This window comes from Panicum virgatum, chromosome 7N, assembly GCF_016808335.1.
Source record: "Panicum virgatum strain AP13 chromosome 7N, P.virgatum_v5, whole genome shotgun sequence".
Lineage (NCBI taxonomy): Eukaryota > Viridiplantae > Streptophyta > Magnoliopsida > Poales > Poaceae > Panicum > Panicum virgatum.
The window spans coordinates 45,337,193-45,361,341 of NC_053151.1; the positions used below are offsets into that span (position 1 = coordinate 45,337,193).

Below are 24,149 nucleotides of genomic sequence, written 5' to 3' on the forward strand. Positions count from 1 at the left end.
AGTCAAGACTCAAGAGTATGTCTCGTGGGGCGGGACATCCGGGCAGGCTACTTTCTTTTATGGCAACGCTCGCTTATTTAGCCAGCCGTAAAATCACCGGACAAGAGATTGTTTACGAGACTTGAGAGGGGATGCATACAAACGTCGGGTGATCCGGGTCGGGCAGGGTACTAGCAAAGAGCGAACTGCCATATTTTTTGCAGCCGGTTAAGCGATTTGGCAACTCAAGGTTTGAATATAGTGTTTGTAGAGTATTAAAAGTTAAAGTTTGTTTAACCGTTACAGACCACAAATCCGTTGTCGTCCAGCGGTTAGGATATCTGGCTTTCACCCAGGAGACCCGGGTTCGATTCCCGGCAACGGAATTTTTTTATTTTTCTTCTCTGCATTTGCCCAAGTGATTAGCGAGAGGCAACACATTTTTTTTACGTATCAAATCTGTTTTAGCCGACAGTCAAATCAACTTTAACCATGTCTCAAACATCTGAGACGCGGCCGCGTGCCGTGCCAGCAGCCCAGCACGGCATCGTCTTCCCATCCACGAATCGAAACGCCGTCTCGCTTGTGCAGAACAAGGCCACGCCACGCGATCCACCAGCCAACTGCCACACCGTGTCTCGTCTTCCCCATCTGCGCCGCCCGCCCCCGAGGACCCAGGCGGCGAGAGATGGAGTCGCCGTTCCGGGCGGACGTGCTGAGGGGCAAGGCGGCGCTGGTCACGGGCGGGGGCTCCGGCATCGGCTTCGAGATCGCCACCCAGCTCGCGCGCCACGGCGCGCAGGTCGCCCTCATGGGCCGCCGCCGCGAGGTCCTCGACAAGGCCGTCGCCGCGCTCCGGTCCGAGGGCCTCAGGGTACGGCGACTCCTGCCCACTCTACCTACCACCACTACCGTGCTTGTGTTCTTGCGCTCCCCTTCGGCGTTTCGCTTAAAGATTGCTGCTTTATGCTCGGCACTCGTCAGCTGGGGAAAATTTTGCTCTTTTGCTGGAAAGTACTAGTAAAGATGGGAACTCGTTAGTCGCGTATAGTCGTCTGCAAGACTTATTCGCTGAGTTGCTGTGTCCTACTCTTGGTTCATCTATAACCCAGTGCATTGGAGTAGTCCTGGAACCCAACGCAGGCCACTGTGCAAGACACTTCTGGTCGCTACTTGGCACTTGCTTCTCGTTTAGTTGGTGGAAATTTTGGTTCTTTGTTGCCTAGCAAGTAGCAAGTAGGGGGAGAGTTTGTTGCTGGTTGAGCAATATTGCTTGGAGACATTCGGTGAATTGCAAAGTCCTGGTTCACCGAATCCAGGGTGCATCAGTTTAATGTTGTCTGGGAAGTGCCACTGGTGTAGGAACGAGTCTGTGCAGGCAGCCAAGCACCATATGTACCTCTAGAATTCAATATGCTTGTGCCTCTAACTTGTCATATAAACTTCCTAAATTAGTATTGTCCCTGCCATGTTTCGATGTAGTAAACTATTCAGTAATTCAAGATTGCCGTGCCATGCAGGCTGTTGCTTTCGATGGAGATGTCCGCAAGCAAGAGGATGCTGCCAGGGTGCTTGCAGCAACCGTTGAGCATTTCGGCAAGCTGGACATCCTTGTCAACGGTGCAGCCGGCAATTTCCTTGCTTCCCCGGAGGATTTGAAGCCCAAGGGATTCCGAACCGGTACTTCATCATAGTGCACCCTTGTTTGATTCCATGATGCTCTTGTTCCAAACTTGTGCACAATATCATCAGTATACTGAATCTTACTAGTTTGCTTAATCGTACTAGCCTGTTCCTCAAAAACTTATGTGCCATTAAGCTGTTTGTTGTACTTCGTACTTATTATTCTACTGTTTCAGGGAAGTGAGTGTTGACAACATTTTCTTGCTGCAGTTCTTGACATTGATACTGTGGGTACATACACAATCTCTCAATATGATTCCTGCAACAAAAGCGGGCACCCGAGAGTGCCACATCACCCGCTAAATTGCTAGCCGTCGGATCAAGCCAAGGAGCCACGTGAACCGTCCGATACGGTTAGAGGGTCTCTCACCCATTAAGCGAAGAATCGGGCGCTCCAGAGTATTCGCGAAACCTCTCCGTCTTCAGCCCTCTGCCCCGCCCAGCGATGGCGTTCGTCCCCGCCGTGTCGCAGCGTAAACAGGACCACCGGCTCTCCCGCTTCGCCACCGGCCTCGACGTCCGCATTGGCGCATCCTCATCTCCGCGCGCTCCGCAGGTCCGTCGTGGCGGGCGCCCGCGTTCTCCGAAGTCCGACCTGGAGCTCGAGCCCACACTCGTCGGCAGAGATCCTCCCCACTGGCCGGAATCGGCGCTGCGAGCCCGTTCCCTTGCTTCTCTAATCGTAAGGTTCCGGCCGGCCTCGGGACCGCGTCGGCCAGGAGCAGCTCGCTGGCGGCGGCGGCCGCCACCATGGCTGCCCTTGGGCGGAGTGACGCCTCCTGGATGGCCGACAGCAGTCTGCGGTGCGAGGGTTGCGGCGCAGCTACGCGAGAACTGCGAGGACAGGTGGCGGCGTGGAGCAGCAGCCGAGCAGCAAGGACCACGGAATGGCTGCGGCGGTGGGGGGTACACCGACGATGACCACAACGAATTCTGCCTCATCAGCTCCTACAGTCCTACAGTCCCACGCCGTACGCTGCTTCCTCTGGCACAACCCCGTCACTCACAGCAGGTATACGAGATGAGCCAAGCTTTTCTCTCCCTGATACGTTAGATTTCTGTCTAAATTTGTGCTATCGCACTGTACTTCTATAGCACTATTGCTTGCTAAAAACCAACCCTCACGCACCTCTAATCAGTTCAGTTTAATTTTCCTCTTTCCAATCCTCTGATTTACACATTAATGTTGAATTCTATTGGAATCCTGATGTGCCGCAACATATTGTGTACATATTTCTTTAGCTTCTTCCTCCTACGTTATGCTTATATACTTCTTCAACAGTTTACATTTCAGATTGATTTACCAACATAATTCGGGGTTATATATATGCACAGCCCTCTATTCAACACGTCATATTTTCACTAGATAGTAATTATCCATTTTAATGTGTATTTAAAAGAATTGGTACTAACACACTCATTTGCATTTCAGAGAAAATATTGTCTGAATCAACTGAGAGAACATCTTTGCAGAAAGGGCATTCAAACTCAATATATAATGAGTACAGAACTAAAATATTCATATTTTCTTCGGCTGTCTGGAATTATGGGTTGATTCCAGATTGTGTTCATACAACGTGACCAAATTTGAGTAACAAATAAATGGGTGTGCAATGCTTCCTGAATTTTTATGCCTAGCATTTGCAGGGCAAGAAGCACTGTTTTTTGTCCAGTCACTGACATGGCATTGTGTATTTGCTTGGTCAGATTTCTTAAGTAGGATTTGAAGGTCTCACTGTAAGTTTTTTTTGGGATAAATCAGTCTAATTATTATCATAAGCTAATGTCTGAATGCTTATAAAAATCATTCATTCATCAGCGTTGTGCAGCAATACCTCCATGAACTTCGTAACAGGAGCAATACCATATCTCGTTCACTTGTCAATTCAATGAGTCATCATGAGTGATCTTTCCCTGTTTTATTCAAAATCATATCTTCCAGTGGAGCAAAAGATCTTGATCCATAAGTTGATCTTATTTATCTCTCCATTCTCCAGTGAGTAGCAATGCTACTTTCCCATTCCTTGCACTCCAACTGAATTAATTTTGGTAATGTAGCTTCGTTGGGAACCTTAGATGTACTTTTAAACATTTGTTTCATATTTGAACCTTAAGAAACATGTTTTTGATAATGTGACATTCACCAACTGGTTGGATCACTGTTCTTCTATGACTTCTCATGCTACCTCCACAATAACGCGTCATATTTTAATATAACCACTACTTTCTTAAAATAACATATTTATTAATTGCAACATGATTTCACAAATACATTAAGTTTCCAACTAATTGTGATGTGCCCTCCTTAATAAATTATTTTACACCTTCTTTCACCTCAACAAAATACATCAACAAATGTCATAACTCCATTTCAATACCCAAAATAATAGATTACTTGAACAATAATGTGGCGATAATGAAATGCTTAAAATATATACTAAGTGCAACAACGGACTGCATATCATGACACCTATGTAAAAATAACGAAACGACAGATTTATCTTAACTACATTGCCTAAAAACCTATACATGCATCAACTAAAGTTCGCATCAACTACAGATACTACAACATGGGATACCGGCACCGCGTGGCGAAGCCGCGAGCCTTTCTAGTGTGTTACGAAGCCATGAAGTATCTCAAAAAGGGCGGACCAGGGAGAGCGCCATCCTCTGGTGGTCTCATCATAAACATAAGTGCCACACTGCACTACACTGCGGCTTGGTACCAAATTCATGTCTCTGCTGCTAAGGTACTTAGATCTTCTTGAGCTGCACCTTAAGAGAAAAGTGATGTAATGTGTGGACTTCTCCTGATGCTCAGCTTCTATAGGCAAGCGTGGATAGTATCACCAGATCATTAGCTCTGGAATGGGGAGCAGATTATGACATTAGAGTCAATGGAATCGCACCAGGACCGATTCAAGACACTCCAGGAATGAGGAAGCTTGCACCTGAGGAAATGAGCAAGGGGCGTCGAGAAACGACACCATTATTTAAGCTTGGAGAGAAATGGGACATAGCAATGGCCGCACTCTATCTGGCTTCTGATGCAGGTCGGTTTTGTTCTTCCCTGTTTTCTAACCAGATTATCAACAAGTTCAACTATACAGAGAGTTTCAGTTAGTACTGACTACTGAGCATTCACTTATCTGAAGGTTATCTGGAAGTGGTCTGCATGTGCATAGTCAATAAGCTTAATTGTGGTGTTTGCTGGTTATGTGCATTCATGTCTCTTAAGTAGTCAGTTTAATCCCCAATGGTTGATTTGTGTTTCTCAGTGAGTAATAGGTTTTAGTGTTACTCTGTGACCAAAAAAAAAAGGGGTTTAGCCTCACCTGAAAACTTAGCCATTTTTCTTTTTGCGAGGAGAAAAATCAACCATTTGATGTATGGTACAATCTGATATACAGGAAAATATGTCAATGGGGCTACAATTATTGTTGATGGAGGCCTTTGGTTAAGTCGTCCTCGCCATATTCCCAAGGAGGAAGTGAAGGCGCTCTCTAAGGTTGTCGAGAAGAAGGTCAGGACCTCTGGGTTTGGCGTGCCATCCAGCAAATTGTGATGGCATATTTGGCTATGTACCTCTTCGGTGTGTTCTGTACCTATTGATGTCACCACTCACCAGTATTGTTGTCAGTTTGGTAATGCCAGCTGAGCAGAGTCTGTTGACTGTTTAGTTGAGTATGTTCAAACATTTACTGTTGCTGTAATCCCAAACGGACTAGAAATTAATATCGGATCCGAACTATTGCCAAATACTCACGTGCTGTCTTCCAAACCGTCTGTTCAAATTATCTATGAAAATGAAAATGTTATATTGAAGATCCAAGAACTTGCATATCCCTCTTGTTTCAATTCGTTGCTAATTTTACCCCCAAATGTGTGCCGAGCATGGCAAATTGGCTCTATCAACAACAACAACAACAACATAGCCTTTTTTCCCAAGCAAGTTGGGGTAGGCTAGAGATGAAACCCGAAAGAAATAAGTTCAAGGTTCAGGCACATTGATAGCTAGTCTCCAAGCGCTCCTATCCAAAGCTATCTCTTTAGAGATGTTCCAATCCTTAAAGTCTCTCTTAACCGACTCATCCCACGTCAGTTTAGGTCTACCTCTACCCCTCTTTACATTATCGACTAGCTCAAGGATCCCATTACGCACCGGCGCCTCATGAGGCCTTCGTTGGACATGTCCAAACCATCTCAGCCGATGCTGAGTAAGTTTCTCCTCAATTGGTGCCACCCCGACCCTATCCCGAATAACTTCGTTCCGGACTCTATCCCTCCATGTGTGCCCGCAAAACCACCGCAACATCCGCATCTCTGCTACACTCAGTTGCTGCACATGTCGTCTTTTTGTAGGCCAACATTCAGCACCGTATAATATCGCCGGACGAATTGCTGTCCTATAGAATTTGCCTTTTAGCTTTTGTGGCACCCTCTTGTCACAAAGGATGCCAGAAGCTTGCCGCCATTTCAACCAGCCAGCTGAAATTCTATGCCTAACATCTTCATCAATGTCGCCATCCTTTTGTAACACCGATCCTAAATACCGAAACGTATCCTTCTGGACCACCACTTGCCCATCTAGACTAACGTCTCCCCCCTCATGCCTAGTCGCGCTGAAATCGCACATCATGTACTCGGTCTTGGTCCTACTAAGTCTGAACCCTTTCGACTCTAACGTGCGTCTCCACAGCTCTAACTTCCTATTAACCCCTGCCCTACTCTCGTCAACTAGCACCACATCATCAGCAAAGAGCATACACCAAGGGATCTCACCTTGTATATCCCTTGTGATCTCATCCATCACTAAAGCAAATAAATAAGGGCTCAATGCTGACCCCTGGTGTAGGCCTATGTTAATAGGAAAGTCAGTGGTGTTGCCATCACATGTCCGGACAAACGTCGTCACATCTTTGTACATATCCTTAATGAGGGTAATGTACTTGGTTGGGACTTTGTGCTTCTCCAAAGCCCACCACATGACATTTCTCGGTACTTTGTCATATGCCTTCTCAAGGTCAATGAAGACCATGTGCAAGTCCTTCTTCTGCTCCTTATATCTCTCCATCAATTGTCGTATTAAGAAAATCGCCTCCATGGTTGACCTTCCAGGCATGAACCCAAATTGGTTTTGGGTCACACTTGTCCCTCTTCTTAGGCGATGCTCGATGACCCTCTCCCAAAGATTCATCGTATGGCTCATCAGCTTAATCACACGGTAGTTAGTACAACTTTGAACATCGCCCTTGTTTTTGAAGATAGGTACTAATATACTTCTCCTCCATTCTTCCGGCATCTTGTTTGACCGAAAAATGAGATTAAAAAGCTTAGTTAACCAAACTATTGCTCTATCCCCTAGGCATCTCCACACCTCAATGGGAATACCATCAGGACCCAACGCTTTACCTCTCTTCATCCTCTTCAAAGCCTCCCCGATCTCTACCTCCTGAATTCTCCTCACAAAACGTCTGTTGGTATCGTCAAAAGAGTCATCTAACTCAAGGGTAGGGCTCTCACTCTCCCCATTAAACAACTTGTCGAAGTACTCTCTCCATCTATCCATGATCTCATCATCCTTCACTAGCAGTCGATCTGTCCCATCCTTAATGCATTTGATTTGGTTGATGTCCCTTGTCTTCCGCTCGCGGATCCTAGCCATCCTATAAATGTCCTTTTCCCCTTCTTTCGTGCCTAGCCGCTGATACAGGTCATCATACGCTTTACCTTTTGCTACACTCACAGCTCGCTTTGCAACCCTCTTCGCTAATTTATAGCCCTCGATGTTGGCTGCACTCTTGTCAAGATGGAGACGTTTGAAACACTCCTTCTTCTCCTTAATAGCCCTTTGCACCTCGTCGTTCCACCACCAGGTGTCTTTCCCCTCCTGTTTGCCTCCCTTACTCACGCCAAACACCTCTGAGGCCACCTTCCGAACACATGTTGCCATCTTTAGCCACATGTCATCTGCGTCTTCTCCTTCTTCCCAAGGCCCCTCACCTAGCATCCTTTCCTTAAACGCTTGTGCCGCTTCCCCTCTAAGCTTCCACCACTTTGTTCTCGCAATCTTGGTACATTTGTCCCGGTGGACACGTACCCGAAGACGAAAGTCCGCCACCACAAGCTTGTGTTGAGGGACAACACACTCCTCAGGTATCACCTTACAATCTAAGCAATCACGTCTATCCTCCCTCCTAGTAAGGATAAAGTCGATCTGGCTCGAGTGTTGTCCACTACGAAACGTCACAAGATGGGATTCCCTCTTCTTAAACACGGTATTCGCTATCAACAAGTCGTAGGCTAACGCGAAGTTCAACACATCCTCCCCCTCTTGACTCCTGCTACCATACCCAAAACCCCCGTGCACTCGCTCGAACCCTACATTAGTCGCACCCACATGACCGTTGAGATCTCCTCCTATGAAGAGTTTCTCGCTGGTATGCACGGTACTAACCATGCTATCTAGATCTTCCCAGAACTGCATCTTGGTGCTCTCACTAAGGCCTACCTGAGGGGCATATGCACTGATCACATTCAAAACCGAATCTCCAACTACCAACCGGATTAGGATAATCCGGTCGCCTTGCCTTCTAACCTCTACGACTCCATCCTTAAGGCTCCTATCAATCAAGATGCCTACACCATTTCTACCCGGAGTTGCTCCCGTATACCAAAGCTTGAAGCCAGTATCCTCAACCTCCTTCGCCTTCTGGCCCTTCCATTTAGTCTCTTGAACGCATAGAATATTTACACGCCTCCTAATTGCTACATCAACTAGCTCTCGCAACTTACCTGTTAGGGACCCTACGTTCCAGCTACCTATATGAAACCTAGTTGGCTCGGCTAGCAAATGGGCTCTATCGAGTTGCGAAAATTTATATATGTGTAGCAAAACCATGGAAACAAAAACTTATGCTAACACTAACAGGAAACATAAATCTGTCTGGGCTCCTTTCCCGGGCCTGTCGTTGCGGCTTTAGCCTGTGTGAATATTTTCTTTAGACGAAAGCTTGTGTGAATATTTGAACCCCTGTTGCACTGGAAGGCCGGCAGCGGCAATCGGTGGAAGACCAACCGAGCAGCTTATGGGTGTGTCGCGTGTAGGGGTGGTAAAGGGCTCAACATTTTGAACTAGAAAATTTAAGGATCGGGCCCTAAAAGGGCCGGGCTCTAAACATATGTATTTTTGAACTAAAAATTTTAAGGGCTTTATTGGGCTGTGAAGAGCCCACTAGAGCCATGGCCCATTACCACCCCTAGTCGCGTGTCTTGTTGGATGAGGAACGGCAACACATGCAGATTGTTGTGGTCTAAATTGTGACGTGTCCAATGAATTGTGTTGCAGTTGATCTTTGGAGATTGTTTCCCGGCGACGGCACCATGCGCTGGCAGCCTTTTCTCCTAGCACGACGGCTTCTTCGCCTCCCTTCAGCGTTGGAAGACCGTCTGTCCTCGGAGCAGCATCAAGAGCAGAGGCAGAATCCAGCGCTGCCGGCGGCGGCGGCGGCATGCCAATCCGAACCGGCGTCGTTCTCGGGCACCATGACGACCGCGCCACCACGACCCAGCATCGCCCAGCGCACCATCCCACCGGTGCCTGAATTTTGCACGGTGGCTCAGGTTGATATGTTCCCAATTATATTTTATTTTCATAAAGGGCAGAGCCCGAATTTCATTACTCAGGAGCAACGAAATTACAGCGTATTCAGGAACCAACAGCGTTTGAAAAAAAAAAACAGGTCTTGCAAACTATTAGAGCGAACTTAACATGCCCAGCAGGCTAAAACTTCTTACAAAGACACAAACGTCATCAGGCCACCAAAAGAAGACTAGGATAGCTCCAGCACGAAAGGAGGGGCTCTCAGAGCCACAGGCGCACAAGCAAAGCGGGTAGACAGAAGCGATAGAGGGGCTTCATCAACGTAGCAGAACCATTCTCGCGCCATCGCCGTGGGCTTGTGCATGGAAGTGTAGCGCCGTCTTGACGAGAGCTGCCGCGCCGAGTTCAAGTTCCTCCTTGTTTTAACCCACCTGCAGACCTGCTCAATATTTCAGAAAGGAGCTAGCTGAGCACATGATCTCCGTTGGGGAGTTGATTAGTTTTTTTTTTCAAGACAACTATTATTCTGAGAAGTCCAGATCGCCCAACAGATGGCAGCCAGGCCAACCATGTGGAACTATCTCCTATGGGGTAATAAGACTGAGGTCCACTGCCAGAACTGCCCAAAAGAGGTAGGTCTGTGGCTTGCACCCAGAACAAAGGCTACCAGACTCCAGATATACTTAGCGGTGTCGCATTCAAAGAAGAGGTGGTCAATAGATTCAGGTTTATTGCAGAAAGTGCACTGCATGTTCTCTGTCCATTTTCTCTTAGCCAGATTATCTTTAGTGAGAATGGCATTGTGTTCAATCAGCTATAACCAAATCTTGATCTTTAAGGGAAGTTTTGCCTTCCAGATCAAATTATATTGGGCTCCATATTCATTAGAACACAAGTGCTCATAAATAGATTTGACAGAGAAGAGGCCATTACTTTCCCATTGCCACCACCTAGGATTATCTCTCACTATTTACTGCAAAAGAGGCCAACGTGTCCCTTATCTTTCTGAGTTGAGTTTGTAGGTCCTCATTTAACCATCTCTTGCCATCCAAGCAACAGAAACCTCTATCTCATTGCATATTTCAAAAAGTTGGGGAAATTTGTCTTTCAGGGAGGTGTCACAGATCCAGCTATCTCTCCAAAAGCTAGTAGAATCACTTTTTCCCACCGACACTTTTCTTCTAGCAATATAAATATCCTTAATAGAAAGGAGCTGATTCCACACGGGAATTAGTAGGTTTATTTTTTAGTGAAATGAGACAGCAATTATTCACATATTTCTTCCTCACTATTTCTTGCCATAAACCTTCATTTCTTTCTAATTTCCACCACCACTTGCACATGAGGCTTATATTCATTTTCCATAGATCTTTCACTCCTAGGCCACCTTTTTTTTCTTTAGCTGACATATTCTTATCCATTTAATCAGGTGATATTTCTTTTTTACATTGCCCCCTGACAAAAGAATCGTTTCCTGATTATATCTATCTTCTTCAGAATTGTTTTGAGTGGAAGGTACATATACATACTATAAATAGGGATGCTGCCGAGGCAAGCATTTAGCAGAGTTAATCTCCCTCCCAAGGACAAAGCTCCTCCTTTCCGGCCATCCAGTCTCTTGTTCCCAATTTTATAACCTACCCTTTATTTAAATCGTGATTACTGGTCTGGAGTATGTATAAATTATTGACCTGATCTTTGCAATTAATAATCGCGGCCCAAAAGAGATTTTTCTTATATATAAATCTGGATCCGGTATTTTACACTGGGAGTAGCCCCAAGTCGGATCGCAGTCAGGGGCGTCTCGCGAATGAATGGATACGTCGCCACGCGGCGACGAAGGCCCGCTGCCGCCGGTCGCCGGAGATCCCATCGCCACACCATCCGAATGGCCTTGGGCGAGTCGGCTTCCTTGGCACGTGCTTGGAGAACACGAGGAAGAAGATCAACGCCGTCGCTGTCGCGGTGCCGTGGTGTGGCTCCGTGGACTGTGGTGTGGAGTATTATAAACAGGACGGGCAGAGGCCGGCCGCAGCCGCCAACTGCAGAGTGCTCCTTCGGTCCCCTTCCCCATTCCCCATTCGGGCAGAGGCCGGCGCGCGCAAGATCTGAGCCAAGGCGATGGAGTCGCCGTTCCGGGCGGACGTGCTCAAGGGCAAGGCGGCGCTAGTCACCGGCGGGGGATCCGGCATCGGCTTCGAGATCGCCGCCCAGCTCGCGAGCCACGGCGCGCAGATCGCCATCATGGGCCGCCGCCGCGAGGTCCTCGACAAGGCCGTCGCCGCCCTCCGCTCCCAGGGCCTCCGGGTGCGCCCCCATCGATTCCCTCCGCTCTACCTTGGTTTTGCCTGTCGGTTTTCTGGTTAGCCTGGGTGCTTTCTGGTCGTTGGTTGGTGGCGAGAAAAACGTTTTTTTTTGGCATAGGAACGCGTCCCCAGCAAGGCAGCATAGATGCTTTCAGAACTCTGAAAAAGTGAAAAATGCCCGAGCCTCTTCCTTGTAAAACAAAACTCGCATGCTCCATGCCATGATCTTGATGTGCTGAACTTAAGATAAAGACATAAACTGGTGTTACTCTTTAGTTATTCATGATCGATGTGGCGTGCAGGCTGTCGGTTTTGATGGAGATGTCCGCAAGCAGGAGGACGCGGCCAGAGTGCTCGCGGCGACAGTTGAGCATTTCGGCAAGCTTGACATTCTTGTTAACGGCGCAGCTGGCAACTTCCTTGCTTCCCCGGAGGATTTGACGCCCAAGGGATTCCGAACAGGTACTTCATCAAAGCATGCTCTTGTTTGCATTCAGATTCGGAGAAGCTCTTTGTTCCAATTGTTCCCACATTGTCGGCAGTACACTGAGTCTTCGTTTGATCAATTGTGTGCTAACCTGCTAGATGAACAATTCTGTCATCAACTTGTTTGTTCTACTTCACTTATTATTTATGCTGTTTGTTCTACTTCACTTATTTTCTCTCTGCAGTTCTCGACATTGACACTGTGGGTACATACACAATGTGCTTTGAAGCCCTCAAGTATCTGAAAAAGGGTGGGCCAGGAAAAGGCCCGTCCACTGGTGGCCTAATCATTAACATAAGTGCAACACTGCATTACACTGCAACTTGGTACCAAATTCATGTCTCGGCTGCTAAGGTACCTGGATCTTCTCTGAACCACTCCCTAGGAGAATAATTGGAATAAGCAGATTTGTCCTGATGGATTGGCTTGTATAGGCAGGTGTTGATAGCATCACAAGATCACTGGCTCTGGAATGGGGAACTGATTATGACATTAGAGTCAACGGGATTGCACCCGGACCAATTCAAGGTACACCGGGAGTGAGGAAGCTTGCGCCTGAGGAAATGAGCAAGGGGTATCGGGAAGTGATGCCATTGTTCAAGTTTGGGGAGAAGCGGGACATAGCAATGGCTGCACTCTACCTTGCTTCTGATGCAGGTTGGTTCTATTCTGTAAAAAAAAATGGCGTACCCAGTGCCGTAGGCTTCCCGCACTGTGCGGGGTTGGTTCTATTCTGTATGTTTCCTAATAAGTGATGTGCCACCTACCTAAAGGTCATACCGAAGAGCTTTCCCACACAGCTAATAGAATTAATTAGGTATATATATTGTGTTTTTTGCTGGTTTAGGTGTAATCATGTGTCTGACGAAATCAATAAAGCAGCGAAATGGTTTAAATTCACCTGAAGCTCAGCCATTAGACGTATTTAATAATTTGTTTGCAGGCAAATATGTAAATGGGACTACCCTGGTGGTTGATGGAGGCCTTTGGTTAAGTCACCCTCGCCATATTCCCAAGGAGGAAGTGAAGGAGCTATCAAAGCTTGTCGAGAAGAGGGTTAGGACCTCTGGTGTCGGCATGCCATCCAGCAAATTGTGACCGTATCTTTGCCACCCTTCTTTGTGATCTGTAGCATCTATGCTTATTGTTGTCACCAAACTCTATTGACTATGTGGCTCTTTGTATGCTGAGAAGGGTTTGTTTAATTGAGTAAGTTCAAATATTTACCGTCCTTTGTTCTCTTCCAAGTTGCATTAGAAATACTTTGATTTTTTTTGAGCGACAACAGTAGGTAAACTCCTTTGGTGGTATATCTTTATACATATAAAGGGAAAAAAGGGCTGTACAAGGAAAATAAAGGTATTGAGCCAAGAAAATAAATGAAAAGAGTTAGCAGCTATACAAGGGCATTGAGCCAAGAAGAAAAGGAGAGGTCTGAAACAGCTCTGATTTTCTATGTAATTGCAAAGAGGCTTCCTTGGTGAATTCAACTTCCCAGGTTTGGAATGCAGGCCTGATTTGTCTGAAAATGTGGCCATTCTCTGTTTCCAGATGGTCCAGGGGACGATGATGAATAGCCCTATGAACAATCGGGCTTATAATCCTTTAGGTGCTTTTCGAATCATAGGAAACATGGAAATCCCAGTGAATGTTCAGGGATTAATAACAGCTCCTCTTCCCTGTGACTGAAACAGTGCGTGTTTGTTTGTTTCCCCTTTTTTCTTTTTTGCTTCATAACCATTCAAAGTACTTTCAACCAAAAGGTGTAATTATATCTCTGGAGCTGGAGCAAGGTCTCATGCTGGTGGTTTTTGTGTGATATCCTTCTCCTGGTATAGGTGATAGAGATGATTCTATGGTTCGGATCCTGACTCCGGCTTGCTTTTCTTGCCCTCTGTTTTTTTTAATCTTCATGTTTGCCTTGATCTGATACTAATCACAAATTTAGTGCAACCTGACAAAGCATACTTGGCACTTCTCTCAGTTCCACTTTCTATCAGCATCACACTCACATTAGATGAACTATTATGATAAAGCATCACGCTCCTATCTGATGCTTTTCCTCTTCTTTAATCCAAAATTGTTGATCCCCTCTCCCGTCAGCACCTCCATCTCTCCAAAGATAGAAGTAAACATCGACATGCTTTGCAGCCAACCTTTTAAGAGAATAGTGTAGTTTAGGGTAAACATGTGGTCAAGCATGTAACAAAATATGCAAATAACGCGAAATTCAGGAAAGTGGGATGGTTTATGTGTAACAAAACATGTAACAACTATATACCATCCATACCAAGTGTGAACACTATGGAGGTCTACAAGAGGAACAAAACCGGATGCTGACAGGCAAGGGAAGAAGTGTAATCTTCCTCCTGTGCCCCTGCCACATGAGAAGGAGAGAATCATTTCTTTACCTTATAAGTCACTATGATGGTGCCTTGAACTCCTTTGGAGGTATCCCATTTAAGAAAAAGCTGTCTTGAACCATCTTATTCTCTGGTCTTTGGTTATGACTCGTACATGATGACCTAAACTCTGATAGTGCCAGTTCACAGGTTTCTTAAAAACAAAATCTCCCCATGGAACTGTCATGAAAGGATGAGCAGATGAAGATATCTGAATTAATTATGATTACATGAGTTAATGCTTTCATCTTATAATTTAAAAATAACCATATAACGAAGGTGTTTTGGATAGTGGATGTGCAGTATCTATGAAACAATGTGCTGATATATGGCGAATATCAGCAAAAACCTACCCTATCTCAGAAACATGCGCGTGAGTTAGCATGTGCCTCTTGAATTAGGATAGTGTAATTTGCCATGATATAGTTAGTGAAATAAATGCCTTTCCAGTGAGAATTATATTGATCATTTGTTTTGTTTTGAGACCAAAAACTGGTGTCCCAAAAGCTTTTGGTTGGTGCAAACAACAAAATGAAAGTAGCATATATGTGAGATGTCATGTATTTGACTATGCCTGACATCCGGTAGATGTGTTGTGTGGACCTGAAGCTACCTATGGAAACTGGAAAGCATCATTGGTCCCCTACTTATTCCATGTCTTGGTCAATTCTAGCCTTGCCATTTTGCAGATGAAGCCTGGATGCGAAGGTGACCACCTGCTATGGGCAGTTACCAGTCCACAGCAAGGTTGTTTGTGCCTTGCGGCATTGCCATTTTCAGTCATCTGGTGCCGTCTCTGATACACACACTGGCTGCATCAACACGCATTACTTGCATTGCATGTATTTGAGTCACAAGCACATACTGTTGGATGTGATGGTTTTTACGATAGAGACCTGCTGGGTACCTACAAGGCTAAAAGTCTGTTTTGTACATGGTAACTCTTAAATGAACAGGCATTGTAAAAAGTTAACCTGAACCGCTATTTACTTGACTTCTTCATTTATAGTTTGATATGTTCGTTGGCTATCATATCTAATGGGACAGTGAGACAGGTGATGATTGAATAATAGTTTTCATAAAATATACTTGAGATGAGGAACTCTGCAGACCACATATAAAGGTGACCAAACCCCCTTTGCTTCCCTCTCTATCTTCTGACGAAGCAGATACAGGTGATACCACTCCTCCATGAACCTCACTGCCCCCCCCCCCCCCCCTTCTCTCTCCTGCAACTTAGCACAAGAACATGCTGATTTTTATATGTCTTCTCACGCTTTCATCCACTTGATCTTCATGAAAGTTTGATTTGTGGAATACAAGCACTGCACAGTTGAACTAGCATTTGTGCCTGTATCTGAAACCATTTGCACAGTCTCATGATTTGATGGTTTCAGACCATTTTCTATCATCTCTGTAAACTTTCATCTTCTCGTGCTTTTATATCCATTTGATCTTCATGAAAGTTTGATTTTTTTTCTGGACTAAACCAGGAAATAAAGGCACTGCACAGTCCTACTAGCATTTGTGCCTGTACGGATAACTTTCCAAGTTTCTAACCTATCCTGCATCTGAAGATTGAAACCATTTGTTATTATTTCTCATGGTCTTGGTGGTTTGAAGCCATTTGGTTTTATTTCCTCTCACGCATATGACACCTTTATTTGGTTTTGTATCATGGATGAACTTTGGTATCTAAAGCATGATTATTATGATTCGCAATACATGTTTTTTTTTCTGGTAGGTTGAATTTAGAAGCACTAAACTGGACCAATGGGGCGTGGAAAAGTAGAGCTGAAGAAGATTGAGAATCCAACGAACCGACAAGTGACCTTCTCCAAGAGGAGGATGGGGCTGTTGAAGAAGGCAAACGAGCTAGCTATTCTTTGTGATGCACAAATTGGAGTCATCATATTCTCTGGCAGTGGCAGGATGTATGAGTACTCAAGCCCCCCATGGAGGTGCGTGAAGCATTCTTTCCCATTTCCTTTGTCATCCGTCCTTTTGTTTGATCTCTCCTGTTCATTTTCATCCTTGAGGGGAAGTAGAAGTTTTTGATATGTCATAGTAATAAATATGAATGTTTTTATTGTCACATTCCAAAGAAACACATATCTTGTGTTGTGGTTGATGTTTCTTGAGCGGTTTGGTACTCTTGAAATTTTACAAACATTATAGATATTGTCTTAAATTCTTTTGTTGGATATCGTGGGATTTCTGGGGTACCCACAGCCGGGTGGCGGAACGCACCCGCCTATTCCCAGAGAGGGAGTACTCGGGAAGGTACTAGGCGATTGGGCTAATCTAGCTCTGAGTCAGGCACACAAGAAAACACGATCTAGAGTGGTTCGGGCCGCCGGAGCGTAATACCCTACATCCACTGGGAGAGGTATTGATCTTGGTTGTGTATGAACCTATCCTCAGCCGGGTCTTGGCTTTTTCCCCAGCCTGAGTTTTCTTCTAGCGGACGCCCCCCCTTTTATAGACCAAGGGGTGCGGATACATAGGACGTTGATGCCCCGACAGGTGGGCCCAACGTGACTGTGCAGCGTACTGCGCGGAGTAATTAAATGGCTACAGTGGTTGCGAATCTTTCCTTCGATATGCTTCCATGCCCTGCTTACCCTCTGACGAAGGGAGGTCTTCTCTTGTCCCGTCAGCAAGGTGCCCGTTAGGGGAACGTAGCTTGCGGCGTGACCTGTTGAGACTATTATGTAGGCATCATAATGGGTGAAGCCGAGCCGTCATATCCATCTGTTATGGCAGACTGGCAGGCGCGGCGTGGGCGGCGCCAGCAGCTCCACTATGCATCTTGGTAATACGCGATCAATAGTACCCCTGGTCAAAGAATCGCCTCGGCTTCTGCTACATCAATGCGGATGTCCTCCTTTCGCAATGAATGCAGTGGTAGGTGAGCCTTAATATGGAGACCAAGCGGCCTTATATACGTGTCTGTGCTTGCAGACACGTGGCGGCTCCGGACCACCCCGAGGCGGGGTGTCGATTCCTTCCCTTGGTGAGGGGTCCGGTTACTATACAGGGGGTCCGGGACCCCATGGGGGGTCCGGAGCCTCCGGCTGTTCGGGCTGAGCGCCTGCTTCTTCCGAGAACACGTGGTGCTCCCGGAACTAACCAGGGGACGGGACCGGGACCGTTGTCGGGCGAACCGGGCTCTGGACCGCAGGGGTCCGGCTGCTGGACGTAGTTAAGGATATCTACAAGGCTCTTGCCCAGACACAGCAAGAGGGAGTACCCCAGTCCTGGGGTACCGACATTGGACATATTGCCTTATAGTATATAAGAGTCAACTATTCTGTATTATGGTTTTAGTCACAGTTTCATCAGCAATTCAGAATATATTTGTAATTATTACTGTCAGTCACTATCTTTAATATTAGCATACAGCATGCAAACTTTTGACTTCACGTATACAAATTGGAGTACGCAAAAACAAAGGAACGATAATCAGCTAAGTGGTATAAAGACTGATGTCATGTTATGATCACAGTTGCAACTAAGGCAACCTTTATAATTGAGTGTTCATCTGGAGTTCTACCTCCAGTTAGACGCCCTTATATCATACATTTGCTTTTGCCTTTTCTTTTGGTTGTAGAATAGCAAACAACTTTGTCAAATACCCGAAAGTCCCTAGCACATGTTTTCAGTTTTAGGAGATGTATAAGTTTCAGATATGTTGTAGTTATCTTATGTTGTTTTGTCTAGTCACATTTTTCAAGGGGAAAAGTCCAGTTTACACCATTAAACTATCACAAAAGTCTGATTTTCAATCTTAAACTATAAAACCGGATAAGATAGACCATCCAACTATCGAAACCGGGCAAATTTGTCCCTTTGTGTGTTTTTGAAGGTGTTTTCCATTTTATAAAAATTAAAAATATTCAAATTTAAACTAAAAAAATCATGATAAATTCATTTTGAATAAAAAATACGAAATGGGTATCAAAATTTTCTTGAAAATGTAACCTATCTATTAGCACTGTACTTGTCATTTATTCAAATCCATTTTTTATGTTCATAGTATTTGTTGCTTGTAGTTATGCCTATTATTTTTCAATAAATAAGATTCAAATAGAGCAATAATAGATAGATTACATTTTTAGAAAATTTTTGATACTAGTTTCATATTTTTCTATTTTAAAATAAATTAGTTTTGATTTTATAGGTCTCATAAAAATACAAAACCACCTTCGAAACCGCCCTAAAGGTCAAATTTGCCCGGTTTAGATAGTTGAATGGCCTACATAATCCGATTTTATAGTTTAAGGTTGAAAATCATATTTTTGCGATTCAAGGGTGTAAATCAGATTTTTCCTTTTTTTCAAGATACAAATTTCTTACGGTAGACCCTTTGAAGTTTGCAAAGAGAAATCAACTAGGTTTTATAAGTCTGGCGTCATGTAAAGATCATTTAGGATCAGTAAAGACGTCCCTCACATCAGCAATTTTACCTCCAGTTAAACATTTTTAATGTCATGCATTTGCTGTTCTTTTTTCTTGGCTGCAGGATAGCAAACATCTTTGACAGATACCTGAAAGCCCCTAGCACCCGTTTTGAGGAGATGGACATCCAGCAGGTACGCTGATTCTCTTGAACCAAGAGACAAGATGCGACTATTTCTGTTCCCACTGAAGTAGCCTAATATTCTCTCCCTTTTCCATGAAGAAAATCATCCAGGAGATGACAAGGATGAAGGATGAGAGGAACAGGCTCAGGATCATCATGGGACACTGCATGGGGGAGGACCTGGCCTCGTTCTCTGTGGAAGATCTGAGTAACCTTGAACAGCAGATGGAGTTCTCGCTGTACAAAGTTCGCCTCAGGAAGGTAACTAATAAGCACAGGCACGCCGCTTCTTTTATCCTTCAAATTTCTTGAGACACTCGTCAGTGCTAACTGCTGGTACCGAAACCCTTGTTTCTGGCAGCAAGAGCTACTTGATCAGCAGCTGCTGGAGATGCGCCACAGGGTACGCGTGCGTGATTCCTGCATTCTGGCCTCCATCTCTTTCTAGCTCCGTGCCTCCGTCCATTCAGAAGAACCGAGTTGCATTGTGAATGAATTTTTCTTTCGTCCTGAATCTCGACAGGAGATGCACATGTCAGAAGAACAGAGCGGCTACTTGTGCCTGATGGTAAGGCGCTAGGACCTTCTCCTGAACTCAACCGATCCTTCCGTGCTCCAAATTTATACCTGCACCTGAAGTCCTAAACTTCCTCGTGTGGCTGTTGAACAAATAAAGGACCCGGCCGCGAGGGGGCAGAGCCAGGCGGCCGAGATGGCGGCCAACCCGAGGCCGTTCCCGTGGTGGGACGTTGGGGCCAGTGCCAGTGCCAGCGGCAGCCAGCGGCCGCACGGCCGGGACGCCGAGCCGTCGGTGACGGCGCTGCAGCTGTCGCCGCGGCTGCACGGGTACAGGCTCCAGCCGCGGCAGCCCAACTTGCAGGACGCCAGCCTCCATGGCTGGCTCTGGTAAGCGCCTCACTGTCTCTCTGCCTCGACTGTTAAACTGACGGATAGATGCTGATGCGGCAGCATCTGATCCGAGTCCTGAACTGAAAAGGATGTCACATTTTGCTTGTAGCTGAGGCCATGTTTAGTTCCCAAAAATTTTCAAGATTCACTGTTACATCGAATTTTTGGACACATGTATGGAGTATTAAATGTAGTTTTAAAAAAATAACTAATTACACAGTTTAGCTGTAAATGATGAGATGAATCTTTTGAGCATAATTAGTCCATAATTGGACACTAATTATCAAATAAAAATGAAAGTACTATAGTACCAAAATCCAAAAAATTTCACAACTAAACACATCCAAAATTGCCGTGCTGCTGCCTGCAGATTGCTTGGGCAGCTGGACCTGAACGAGGACGCTGAACTTACTCCTCTGCTTGTGACCTGCTCTGGTAGAGCTTCTTGAAGTCTTCTTCCACAGCTTCAGTCTATGACTTGTACTTACCCAGTTACCCTTCACTTGTGCTGTGTGATGACATCGCTCCTTAGATGTGTTTGGACGTCGTGAGAACAAAGTAGAATATTGTACTGTATCATGATTAGAACGAGCAGGCTCCAGGGCTTGGCCTGCGTTTGCCACTTGCAGTACTGGGATCGTGACTAGTATTGTCTCCGGAGCAGTTTGCTTTGTCTGCAACGCAAATTCTCAATCCTACTTCACCAGTGCGCGGAGGAGCACAGTGGCAAGATGCGTATTAAGCGCTGATGATCATTGACTTCGCCACACTTTAATTTTTCTTCGTCCTTCGCCACTGTACTTCACCCCCCGTGACTAGCCACTTGCTAGAAAGGTTCCGAGAACGGGAACCAGGACTGACTCAGCCACTTGCTAGAAAGGTTCCGAGGACGGGAACCAGGACGGAACGCAGCTGGTTGTTGCACTTCAGCCAAGAGGTCGAGTGGAAAAGAGGCACATCTGACAAGATGCCAATCGATCGGGCATTTTTCTTTCTTTCTTTCGTCAGCCCCGCCACCATCTCTTCCTGGAGCTGCAAGCGGCTTGAATCCTGAAGTGGGGAGGGGAGGGGAGGAGAAACTGGTCGCAGAGAGATAAGGGTACTCCAACCTCCAGTCCTGCACCCAGTCTGCTGCCAAGGATTTGCGGTGCTCAACTGCTGGTGGAAGTGGAACCGTGGAACATATATCAACGTCTGCGCCCGCGTAGGTGTGTGATGGTCACGTGCAGCCATACGTGAAAGACTACAAGTCCACATGCGTAGCTGTCAAACTAGTTCCGTAGGATTACTAGGATATGCGTCGACTTCGTGTCTTACCTTGCAGATGCATGCATGCAATTAAGATCAAAGTGCAACTTCAATATACGGTGTATTATATACTTCCTAGGACCTTCTTGCGTTACTTGCCAACACATGCATGTGGTGTTTATGTGTGCAGTAGACTGAAAAATTTCTTCCGGTTCGAGATCCGGAATAGAGATCTAGAGTCCGTTTAGATCCAAATACTAATATATGAAAGTTCTAAACTTTAGAACTAGCTCATTCAAAATAGAAGTGCTAATGGAGTAGACTAAATTTTAATTAAGATTTAAAAACTTTAACATATATATAAGTGCTAAAATTTACCACTTAAGTTTAGCTTCTCCAAGCAGATCGCTAATCTACTACATTATCTAAACAATTCGTACCTTGTTGGTTGGATGCCAATTTGATCTACTCCACTTGCCACGTACGAGAGTTTTTTTTTGAAAATTAGGGCAGGAGCACTGCCATATCATTTAAAAAGAAGAAGAATGCTAGGTCTCACAATAGTTGTTATTACATAAATAGAAGCAAACTCATCTCTCTCAAGAAGAGCGTCAGACATAGATAAACTAGGATGCAACGGGGGCACCGCATGCCCCGACTCAGGAGCACTTCTTCCTTGATGAGCTGCAACACTACTCTTGGCTCTGCAGATTTGCCTTCAAAGATCCTTCTGTTTCTTTCTTTCTAGATGTTCCACGCGGTGTACATGAGGATTGCTGCGACGTGTCTTTGTTCTTTCACGGAGTGGCATGCTAGTGTATCGCATCACCAATCTTGGATCGACGCATCTTGCACTGGAACATTGATCTTCGCATTTGTCCATTCTCTGACCAGCTCCCAGACCTGCATGGCAAACGGACAATGTAGGCACAAGTGCTGTGCACACTCTGGTTGGGCGCTGCACAGGGAGCAAGTCGGATTGCAGGACCAGTTTCTCGCCATTAGCTTGTCCGCCGTTAGAAGCTTCTCTTGCACCAGTAGCCATGCAAAAAACCTATGCTTGCCCTCAGCGTGCGCTCGCCATATCGCAGTAGGCCTGAATGAGCAAAAGGATCCCCTGAATTGAATTTCATACGCTGATTTGGCCGTGTAGTCTCCATGAGATGTCCATTTCCAAACGATTTTATCATCTTCTAGAGTTAATTCCACACTCTCCACTAGATCCCAGAGTACCACAAACTCGATCATTTCCTCTTCTGATGTCATCCTCCAAAGTCCTCTAGTCCATTTCATGTTTTCCATCTGCTCCTGAACTGTCAGGTGTTTCCTCCACGCTAGCTTGTACAGTCTCGATGCAATGTCTCTTGGTGCCTGCCCATTTAGCCATGTAGCCTCCCAGAATTTTGATGTTCTTCCATTCCCCACAGTTACAGTTGTAGATGCTCGAAATAGCTGTCTGTCAGTTTCAGTCACCGGAATATTTCCTCCAACCCAAGGCCGATCAGCATCATTCCATTCAAAACCACAACCACCTTAGCCGTAATGCTCTACTGAATCTTTCAAGATCAAGTACCCCCAGGCCTCCCAGTTTCTTTGGTCGTTGTACCTTCTTCCATTGCACAAGACAGTGTCCGCCATTGGCTTGTTCAGTACCTTTCCAGAGAAAACCTCTTCTCGGCTTATCTATCTGCTTTATCATCCATTTTTGGGGTTGGAAAGCGGTGAGAAAGTACGTTGGGATGGATGATAGGACCATGTTTAAAACCGTCAGTCTACCAGCTCTATTGAGAAATTTCCCTTTCCAAGCTGGCAATCTTTTCGCCACTTTATCCACGAGCGGCTATACATCCACTCTGCGAAGCTTTCTTGTATGTAGAGGCAGTCCCAAATAGGTACACGGGAAGTCCTTGATCGGGCAGTCGAAACCTTCTATTACTTCAGCTATGTTGAGGTTTGCATAGCAAATAGGGTATACTGCACTTTTCTGAATATTGGTTAGCAGCCCAGACGCCATTCCAAAGCTTGTGAGTATCTGTCTGATCTCCTGCATCTCCTCTTTGTTTGGCTTGAGAAAGATTGCTGCATCATCTGCGTAGAGACTTATTCTGAGTCTTGCCGACCTTGTGCTTTTTTGTGTTAGTGCTCCCTCCTGCGCAACGCAATTTAGCAGGCACTGCAGCGGTTCCATGGCCAAGATGAAAAGCATTGGTGACAACGGATCCCCTTGGCGCAGACCAACCTTATGCTTGAACCACTTCCGCCTACCACCATTCAGTAGGACCGAAGTTGAGGCTGTTGATATCAGTGTGGTTACTCAGCTTCTCCATTTTACACCGAACCCCATTTTCTCCTAGACCTCCATCAGATAGTCCCATCTGACACTATCAAACGCCTTAGAAATGTCTAATTTGAGAAAGAGTGCTGGTATCTTTTGCCTGTCCAAGCATTGGACCAGATTCTGTGTGTATACGAAGTTATCATGTATGCTCCGCTTTTTGATGAAGGCACTTTGCGCTCTTGATATCAGATGCTGTAGGAACGGCGCCAACCTTGTGGCCAGGAGCTTAGAGACAATCTTAGCAACACTGTGGGTGAGGTTTATTGGCCGGTATTCCCCTATCTTCCGGGCATCACTTTTCTTTGGGATCAAGATTAGATGTGCTGTGTTTACTGTCTTGAAATGCTACTCGTGCTGGTTGTAAAAGTAGTTGATGGCTGCCAGCAGATCATCTTTTATTAGCTGCCAGCTCTCCTTGTAGAACGCTCCTATGTACCCATCGGGCCGGGTGCCTTGTCAGCCGCAATCTCCTTGATCACTGCATGCACCTCCTGCTCGGTGAAATCATCTTCCAGGGCGCTAAGATCATGGCTGGGCAAACCGAGTCTGTCCCAGTCTAAAGTGAACTGTCTTGCCTCAGGTGGCCCGAACTGCTTGCTGAAGTGGTCA

At 45.7% G+C, this 24,149-nt stretch overlaps 3 protein-coding genes and 1 non-coding gene across 6 annotated transcripts; all 4 read left to right on the top strand.

The window, feature by feature from the left end:
* The first annotated feature begins 293 nt into the window (after nt 1-293).
* TRNAE-UUC lies at nt 294-365 on the top strand. The gene has a single exon. It is a non-coding gene; the product is annotated as a tRNA-Glu (tRNA).
* Nucleotides 366-543: 178 nt separating this feature from the next.
* LOC120682056 (peroxisomal 2,4-dienoyl-CoA reductase [(3E)-enoyl-CoA-producing]-like) lies at nt 544-5,494 on the top strand. Of its 3 annotated transcripts, none has more exons than XR_005678185.1 (6): nt 544-853; nt 1,500-3,399; nt 3,482-3,658; nt 4,223-4,412; nt 4,493-4,715; nt 5,073-5,494. XR_005678185.1 is itself a non-coding variant. In XM_039963803.1 (6 exons), exons 1-6 carry the CDS (start codon nt 668-670, stop codon nt 5,225-5,227), a joined length of 894 nt encoding a protein of 297 aa, XP_039819737.1. In that variant the 5' UTR covers nt 562-667; the 3' UTR covers nt 5,228-5,494. The 3 variants fall into 3 exon arrangements, 2 of the variants coding, with proteins under 2 accessions (XP_039819737.1, XP_039819738.1); XM_039963803.1 differs by lacking the exon at nt 3,482-3,658 and having other exon boundaries at nt 562-853; nt 1,500-1,659; nt 1,873-1,905; nt 4,276-4,412; XM_039963804.1 differs by lacking the exons at nt 544-853; nt 3,482-3,658 and having other exon boundaries at nt 2,395-2,674.
* A 5,567-nt stretch (nt 5,495-11,061) lies between these two features.
* On the top strand, nt 11,062-13,292 carry LOC120682057 (peroxisomal 2,4-dienoyl-CoA reductase [(3E)-enoyl-CoA-producing]-like). Its single transcript, XM_039963805.1, has 5 exons — nt 11,062-11,572; nt 11,874-12,033; nt 12,243-12,412; nt 12,493-12,715; nt 13,002-13,292. The coding sequence occupies exons 1-5, from the start codon at nt 11,387-11,389 to the stop codon at nt 13,154-13,156; spliced, it is 894 nt and encodes a 297-aa protein (XP_039819739.1). The 5' UTR covers nt 11,062-11,386; the 3' UTR covers nt 13,157-13,292.
* Nucleotides 13,293-15,717: 2,425 nt separating this feature from the next.
* Nucleotides 15,718-20,576, top strand: LOC120680598 (MADS-box transcription factor 31-like). The gene is made up of 7 exons (XM_039962096.1): nt 15,718-16,421; nt 18,986-19,055; nt 19,145-19,306; nt 19,407-19,448; nt 19,569-19,613; nt 19,722-19,951; nt 20,325-20,576. Coding segments are annotated over exons 1-7 (738 nt in total). The 5' UTR covers nt 15,718-16,233; the 3' UTR covers nt 20,326-20,576.
* The last annotated feature ends 3,573 nt before the right edge of the window (nt 20,577-24,149 follow it).

What these genes read in the sequence shown, in the direction of transcription:
- LOC120682056 (XM_039963803.1), top strand. Translation starts at nt 668, where the DNA reads ATGGAGTCGCCGTTCCGGGCGGACGTGCTGAGGGGCAAGGCGGCGCTG. An exon ending in GCCCAAGGGATTCCGAACCG is followed by an intron (nt 1,660 to 1,872) that starts GTACTTCATCAT and finishes TTCTTGCTGCAG; the next exon opens with TTCTTGACATTGATACTGTG. An exon ending in TTCATGTCTCTGCTGCTAAG is followed by an intron (nt 4,413 to 4,492) that starts GTACTTAGATCT and finishes CAGCTTCTATAG; the next exon opens with GCAAGCGTGGATAGTATCAC.
- LOC120682057 (XM_039963805.1), top strand. Translation starts at nt 11,387, where the DNA reads ATGGAGTCGCCGTTCCGGGCGGACGTGCTCAAGGGCAAGGCGGCGCTA. An exon ending in TTCATGTCTCGGCTGCTAAG is followed by an intron (nt 12,413 to 12,492) that starts GTACCTGGATCT and finishes TGGCTTGTATAG; the next exon opens with GCAGGTGTTGATAGCATCAC. An exon ending in CTACCTTGCTTCTGATGCAG is followed by an intron (nt 12,716 to 13,001) that starts GTTGGTTCTATT and finishes ATTTGTTTGCAG; the next exon opens with GCAAATATGTAAATGGGACT.
- LOC120680598 (XM_039962096.1), top strand. Translation starts at nt 16,234, where the DNA reads ATGGGGCGTGGAAAAGTAGAGCTGAAGAAGATTGAGAATCCAACGAAC. An exon ending in TACTCAAGCCCCCCATGGAG is followed by an intron (nt 16,422 to 18,985) that starts GTGCGTGAAGCA and finishes TCTTGGCTGCAG; the next exon opens with GATAGCAAACATCTTTGACA. An exon ending in AGGAGATGGACATCCAGCAG is followed by an intron (nt 19,056 to 19,144) that starts GTACGCTGATTC and finishes TTTTCCATGAAG; the next exon opens with AAAATCATCCAGGAGATGAC.